We start from the raw sequence: 8,287 nt of genomic DNA, 5'->3' as shown, positions 1-8,287 counted from the left end.
TATATATATATATATATATATATGTATGTATGTATGTGTGTCTGTGTTTGTCCCCCCCACCATCGCTTGACAACCGTTGCTGGTGTGTTTACGTCCCCCGTAACCTAGCTGTTCGGCAAAAGAGACTGATAGAATAAGTACTAGGCTTACAAAGAATAAGTCCTGGGGTCGATTTGCTCGACTAAAGGCGGTGCTCCAGCATGGCCGCAGTCAAATGACTGAAACAAGTAAAAGAGTAAAAATAATAGTAAATAGTATATGTGTGTTTGTGTGTGTGTGTGATATTTACCTTCTCTGCTAGGTCCTCAATAGTTATAATGGAATTTTGTTTTACCAGGGTTTGCAGGATGTCCTTGTTGAGCTCTACAGATCTTCCAGGATGCAACTCATCTTCAAGGTTTTAATTTCTGGCTCAAAATTCCTGGACCCACCGTTGAGCCTAGCTTGCACTTATTGTCTGATCCCCATATCCTGCATTAATATTCCTCACATTTTCCGTTGTATTGTTACCTTTATTGAACTCATAAAGCAAAATATGCTGAATATGCTCCTCTGTCATTTCCATTAACCCTTTAGCATTCAGGTTAGTCTGTTAAATGTAATGCCTATTTCTTCACATTGTTTTGCATTAATCATGATTTATCTTGTGGCTTCAGGATTTTGATGATGTGGTAGTTTATTTTCAGAACTATGTTGTAGAGTAGGTGTGAAGGGCCAGATCTGACCCTTTTGAACATCAGGCAGATAAACTGTTTTGGCTGGATATGGCCAGATTAAATGCTAAAGGGTTATAGCTTTGAAAAAATAACTTTTAAAATCAAACTGCACTCTTCAAAACTTGCACTAGGAATAAGTTTAAATCACTGTCTGCTTTTACAGCAAGTTGATACAGATAGTTTACCCTGTCCCTCTCTGAATTTTAATACATGCAAGTGAAAGAAACTGCATTATTTATGGGATAACCCGATGTGTAATATTTATAAGAATACCCATGCCAACGTCATCTCCCTCATTGGACACGAAACTTTGCTTGCAAAGACTTATTGGGGCAAGCGAAAGCGAAATTGTGATGACATCTGTGCCCAGCAACGCCTTTCTGGCACTTGTGCCTGCGGCATGTGTAACGACTTTCGAGCGAGATGGTTGGCGTTAGGAAGGGCATCCAGCTGTAGAAACTCTGCCAAATCAGATTGGAGCCTGGTGTAGCCATCTGGTTTCACCAGTCCTCAGTCAAATCGTCCAACCCATGCTAGCATGGAAAGCGGACGTTAAATGACGATGATGATGATGATGATGTATGTGTGTGTGACTGAGCACATGTACATGTAATTCTATATATTTGTACAAACATATCTGTAAACACACATACACACAAATATAAACAGAAAGACACACACACACACATATGCACACAAATATAAATACATACATACATAATGTATATTACAATGCATGTGACTCCATATATTTACACAGGCATCTCTGTAAACACAAGCCCACATTCACACACGCACATAGACACGCACACATGCACATAACCCCCTTCCCACCCACCTCCGATAGAATAAGTACTAGGCTTACAAAGAATAAGTCCTGGGGTCGATTTGCTCGACTAAAAGCGGTGCTCCAGCATGTCGCTTTGAAATATTTATTGGAAGAGGTTGTATGTATGTATGTATGTATGTGGCTGTGTGGTTAGGAGCTTGCTTCGCAACCAGTTGGTGCTCCAGCATGGCCACAGTCAAATGACTGAAACAAGTAAAAGAATAAAAAAATGCTGGCCAAAATGTTTAGCAGAATTTCGTCTGTCTTTACATTCTAAGTTCAAATTCCGCTGATGTTTACTTTGCCTTTTATCCTTTCGGGGTCGATGAAATAAGTACCAGTTGAGTACTGGGGTCGATGTAATTGGTTTATCCCTTCCCCACAAAATTGCTGGCCTTGTGCCAAAATTTGAAACCATGTGTGCGTGTCTATGTGCGTGTGTGAATGTGGGCTTGTGTTTACAGAGATGCCTGTGTAAATATATGGAGTCACATGCATTGTAATATACATTATGTATGTATGTATTTATATTTGTGTGCATATGTGTGTGTGTGTGTCTTTCTGTTTATATTTGTGTGTATGTGTGTTTATAGTTGTAGATCTTCCATCATCACCATCACCTTTATTTCCAAGTCTATTTTCTATGTAAAACATTCACTTGCTATTTCTAGCATGGTGAAAGACCATGCAGAGGCTTCTTCAACAACTCGTATCAAATTTACTATTTCACTGTTCTAAACTCAATTCCTGCTTGAGCACACATCTCCCCTTCTGGGTCAATAAAATATAACATTAATACTATGATGTACACTAAAACAACTTCCAGTCGAAGAAACCAAAAAAAAAAAAAAAAAAAAAAAATCAAGAGAAAATTACTAATATCTAATCAGGCACGTGCTGATCATGACACAATTAGTGATAAATAAAACAATTAGCAGTTTAATTACTGCTATTTTATCACATGTTGATAAATGTCAACCGATAAAACTAAAAATCTAATCAAATTGCTGGTCTTTTGTCGATTTATTTATTTAGCTCGGGTATTGTTTGTTCGAACTGTGTTACTCAGAGACACGATCTGCAGCAAAAAGACAATAGTTAAGTTGGTTTTATTATAGTTGATAGGAGAAACTTATATTCCTATTATTGTTAAGGTGGCAAGCCAGTTGAATTGTTAACACACTGGGCAAAATGCTTAGTGGTATTCCATCCGTCTTTATGTTCTGAGTTCAAATTCCACCAAGGTCAACTTTGCCTTTCATCCTTTAGGGTTGATAAATTAAGTACCAGTTACACACTGGGGATTGATATAATCGACTAGGGTTCCTCCTCTAAAATTTCAGGCCTTGTGTCTATAGTAAAAGGACTATCCTCCTCCTCCTCCTCCTTATCCTCATCATCATCCTCATTGTTGTCATCGTCACCACCATGATCCCCTACCACTTGCACTGCTGCCACCACAACCATGACGACAATGGTGACCACAACCACAACCACCACCACCACCACCACCACAACCACCACCACAGCCACAACCACCACAACCACAACCACAACCACAACCACCACAACCACCACCACCACCACCACCACCACACCACCACTATCATCATTCCATGGGTGTCTTGTTTATCTTGCAATGGTTATGGACAATGAACTGATGTCTCTTGCATTGTATTTTGACACAATATATTATAATATATTATAATGTATTATAATGTGATGTACTTTAATATCAACCCCGACTCACACATTAACCATCACTGTTACAGTTATTGTTGTTGTTGTTGTTGTAATTATTGTTTACGTTAAATTATCTCAAAATACTCGTTATCTATGAATTGTTGTCGGACAAAAAAATAATGCAGTTTAGTTAATCAGTAGAGTAAAGTATCAATTAAGATTAAATGTAGTTTTTGTTTGTTTTATTTCTTTTTTTTCTTTTTTTGGTTTTATCAATTTCTATAATGAATTATCCTCCTCCTACTTCTCATCATCCTCCTCCTCTGCTTTCCTGCCTCTTCTTCCTTCTCCTCCCACCTCTTTCCCCATCCGCTTCTCCATCTCCCTATCTCTTCTCCTCCCGCCTCATCCTCCCCTTCCTCTTCCCTCTCCTTCAGTTCTTTTGGTCATAGATATTATTATCATTACCATTTTCATTACTGTCTTCATCTTCATCTTCAGCAATAGCAGTAGCAGCATTATCATTATTACCTGGTAAACATATAAAGGTGTTTTCGACAGAGTTCCGCCACATTTTGTAAATGTTGAATTCTACTAAACAGTCACCATGACCAAACTTTCAAGACACTTTCTTTTGGCGCCAAGCCACTTGGTGACAGTGGTGCCAATTTTGGTCCTGGCATTGACCACTGCTGTGTCAGGCCGTTACCTGCCGAGTCGAACTCAACCGGACCAAATACATATTTCCTACGGTAAGACCATAATTAGCTTGCTTTCGTTATTTGTTCTTACCGTGTTGTTAATGATGCTACTATCGTCATCAACATCATCGTCATCATCTCCATCTTTGTCATCATCATCATCTATCAGCATACTACTTTTGTTGTTGTTGGCACTCCGTCGCTTACGACGTTGAGGGTTCCAGTCGATCCGATCAACGGAACAGCCTGCTCGTGAAATTAACGTGCAAGTGGCTGAGCACTCCACAGACACGTGTACCCTTAACGTAGTTCTCGGGGAGATTCAGCGTGACACAGTGTGACAAGGCTGACCCTTTGAATTACAGGTACAACAGAAACAGGAAGTAAGAGTAAGAGAAAGTTGTGGTGAAAGAGTACAGCAAGGTTCGCCACCATCCTCTGCTGGAGCCTCGTGGAGCTTTTAGGTGTTTTCGCTCAATAAACACTCACAATGCCCAGTCTGGGAATCGAAACCGTGATCGTATGACCGCGAGTCCGCTGCCCTAACCACTGGGCCATTGCGCCTCCACTATCAGCATACTACAGCCAGCACCAATCCCACATGCATCAAAACCACTACCACTGCAGTTAAAGTTTAGACAGTGTCACGTGACAACTTGCTGGGGCTGTTGATTATATCGACCCCAATTTGTAACTGGTACTTATTTAATCGACCCCGAAAGGATGAAAGGCAAAGTCGATCTCGGCGGAATTTGAATTCAGAACGTAACGGCAGATGAAATACCACTAAGCATTTCGCCCTACGTGCTAACGTTTCTGCCAGCTCGACGCCTTGACATGGGGAACAATATTACCTTACTAGAAAGCAGGTGAGAATTGGCAACAAGACGGGTGTCTTACCCCAGAAAATTTACCTCAAATAAAATCTATTTGAACTGTGCAAGTATGGAAGAGTGGCTGTCAAAATGATGATGATGATGATGATGATGATGGTGATGGTGATGATGGTGATGGTATGTCGATGATTTGAAGTTGACTTCAAGATTTGCATTGTTATTAATTTGTTTGGCCTGCTTAATTCAAAGGGTCAGCCTTGTCACACTGTGTCACGCTGAATATCCCCGAGAATTGCGTTAAGGGTACACGTGTCTGTGGAGTGCCCAGCCACTTGCACATTAATTTCATGAGCAGGCTGTTCCGTTGATCAGATCAACTGGAACCCTCGACGTCGTAAGCGACGGAGTGCCAACAACAACAACAACAGGCCTGCTTAACTGGTTAATAAACTGAACAGTAGGAAATTTTAAGTCCCAGGCAATTCACAATCATTAATAAATTTGAATTAATTAAGCTTAGAGAGTCCAACCATCAGACAATGTGTTGGTGTTTTTCATAGATCAATCAACAACACCAAATACTAAATTTACACACACAATGGAACAACAAACAATGGAATCGCAGAAAAAAGAGGCACTGAGGTTGATGCTTATCCTGATATCCAATTTGACAACATTCTGGGAAGAGTTTATACCGTGTATCCAACTCAGCAGGAATGTTTCTACTTACGGCTGCTTCTCCATAAAATCTGTGGTCCCACATCCTTTATCAACCTTCGAACTGTTGATGGTTTCATTTGTGCTTCTAGCTTTTAGATTAGGTTTGTTATAGGATGATAGTCATTGAATGGCAGCAATGCCAGAGACTTCTGTGTCTTGCACAGTAGGCAAGTTAAAAACACTGTTTGCCATTCTCCTTAAATACTGTGATTTAGAGCAGGGGTTTTGCAAACTTTTTGACTTGCGGACCCCTTATTTATATTTCAGGCTTTACCTTAGGGACCCCCTTATAAACGCTTATGAATTTTATACATAAATATTTGCTTAAAATAACATATATTTTTACATTTATTTATTTGACAGTATTTAACAAATAGGTTTATTGTCAATTAAAAGATTTCGATTAAAAAACATATATAAAATCAAATTGCTCATAAAAAGTATTTGCTGTCCATGGACTCCCTGTCTTGTCCTTGCGAACCCCCTGTGGTCCGCGGACCACAGTTTGAAAACCCCTGGCCTAGGTGACCTAACTAAAGCTGTGCGTAATTTCTGCTACCTGGGTGATCTAACTAGAGCTAGGAGGTAGTTTGTGTTGCCCAGGTCAGGGGTTTTCAAACTTTTTGACTTGCGGACCCCTTATTTATATTTCAGGCTTTACCTTAGGGACCCCCTTATAAACGCTTATGAAATTTATACATAAATATTTGCTTAAAATAACATATATTTTCACATTTATTTATTTAACAGTATTTAACAAAATAGGTTTATTGTCAATTAAAAGATTTCGATTAAAAAACATATATAAAATCAAATTGCCCATAAAAAGTATTTGCTGTCCACGGACCCCCTGTCTTGTCCTTTGCAGACCCCCTGTGGTCCGCGGACCACAGTTTGAAAACCCCTGGTTTAGAGGATCCAGCATCTATAAGGCTAAGCTACAGAAATTATCTTGTGCAAGATTACAAATACCAGATTCAGTTACAATATCCTGGTACAAAAATAGAATACAGTTGCGAAATCTATAACACCACATTAATTCATTAATTGAAATTGAAGACAAAGTTGTTTCTATGGATGAGAAATGAATTGTTTGACTATAGACTTCCTTATACCAATTGTTCTGACCTCAATAATTTAACAATATTTCTATGAAATGAAACTTCCCGTGACACTGAAGACCTCTCAAGATATTTCAGTGAAAATGAACTTAAATTGTTGCCTGAATAAAAAGTATTCTACAACACTACACTTGAAAAGTAGCATTTGATACATCAAAATACATATTAGTTTACAACTGTTTTTTATTTTTCTATACAGCAAACCACAAAAGGGAAATTTTATCAATCAAATATAGACACCAGCGTGGCTGCGTGGTAAGAAGCTTGCTTCCCAACCACATGATTCTGGGTTCAGTCCCACTGTGTGGTACCTTGGGTCACTCAAAGCCTTATGAGTGGATTTGGTATACGGGAACTGAAAGAAGCTCATCATATGTATATGTATATATTCATATGTGTGTGTGTTTATGTTTGTCCCCCTGCCATAGCTTGACAAATGATGCTGGTATGTTTATGACTCCATAAATTAGCAGTTCAGTGAAAGAGACTGATACAATATGTACTAGGCTTACAAAGAATAAGTCCTGGAGTTAAGTTCTTCGACTAAAACTTTTTAAGGTAGTGCTCCAGCAGGGCCACAGTTAAATAAAGAAACAAATGAGAACGGAAAAAAAGCAACATGTATTTGTGTATACAATATTTATACTGAATTTGACATTTTCATAATTGAGATATCTGTGAGATCCTCTTGGCATAGTAAAATGACACATCAATGTTTCTCCCTAAATAAGACTATAAAGGTCAGGAAAAAATCTTTATGTCTGATGGATCATCGACTCAGCTGAGAGTAACATAGAACTGACTGTGTGTGAACAGCTTGGAGGGGTGAAAGATTGAGTAGGTTGAAGAGATAGACAGACATATAGATAGATATATAGATATAGATAGATAGATAGACAGATATATATATATAGATAGATAGATAGATAGATAGATAGATAGATGGACAGATGGAGAGATAGATAGATAGATAGATGGACAGATGGAGAGATAGATAGATAGACAGATGGAGAGATAGATAGACAGACAGATAGACAGAGAGAGTGAGATTGATAAATACATACAAACTATGCCAAAGAGAGTGAAATATTGATCCGCACCCATTTACAACAGCCATAAAAAAAAAAGTAAAACGCAGAATAAAAAGGGAAACAGAAAGAGAGAGAGAGGGGGGAAGAGAAAGCGGTGGGGAGTGGTTAAGCGAATTAATATAACCAGGGTGACAACTGTCACGTAGCGTCATAACAAACAAACAGGTAACAAGAAAATAACAAAAGAAGTGAAACGACAAACAACAAAAGCTCAGGGAAGTAATAAACCCTCGTGATATATTGACACTTAAATATATTTGTACTTTATATTCCGAGCATTCGATCTGGTGACAAGATAGTTGGAAGTCTAGCCTTTTCCCACACAGACCTACATATTATATAATTATATATTTATGCTTATATACGGTTGTGATGGAGATTTCAGGTCTCAATGAGTGCAGGAGATTCGCTATTTTGTTATTAACATTCTACAACGTTTTGTTGCTTTGTTCCACTACACCTATTTACAATGGTTACCCTACAACTAAATTCAACCCGTATCTGCCCGAACAGATACACATCGCTTATGGCAAGTTCATTTTATTAATTCAATTAATGTTTTTTTTTTTAATTCACAAATGTCATTTTTA

At 38.4% G+C, this 8,287-nt stretch overlaps 1 protein-coding gene across 2 annotated transcripts in view; it reads left to right on the top strand.

Moving 5' to 3' along the window:
- The first annotated feature begins 3,736 nt into the window (after positions 1-3,736).
- The window catches only part of LOC106877215 (acid phosphatase type 7), a 26,553-nt gene continuing 22,002 nt past the window's right edge, over positions 3,737-8,287 (top strand). Inside the window, exon 1 of one of the 2 annotated variants that reach the window (XM_014926071.2) lies at positions 3,737-3,980. In XM_014926071.2, coding sequence (XP_014781557.1) covers positions 3,836-3,980 — 145 coding nt within the window. In that variant the 5' untranslated portion in view covers positions 3,737-3,835. Of the gene's footprint in view, positions 3,981-7,811; positions 8,227-8,287 lie in introns of those variants that run through there. The other variant, XM_014926068.2, reaches the window with a different exon arrangement.

This window comes from Octopus bimaculoides, chromosome 27 (assembly GCF_001194135.2).
Source record: "Octopus bimaculoides isolate UCB-OBI-ISO-001 chromosome 27, ASM119413v2, whole genome shotgun sequence".
In the NCBI taxonomy this organism is placed as follows: domain Eukaryota; kingdom Metazoa; phylum Mollusca; class Cephalopoda; order Octopoda; family Octopodidae; genus Octopus; species Octopus bimaculoides.
The sequence above is the reverse complement of the archived record's forward strand: the minus strand, read 5'-3'. Positions and strand labels throughout refer to the sequence as shown.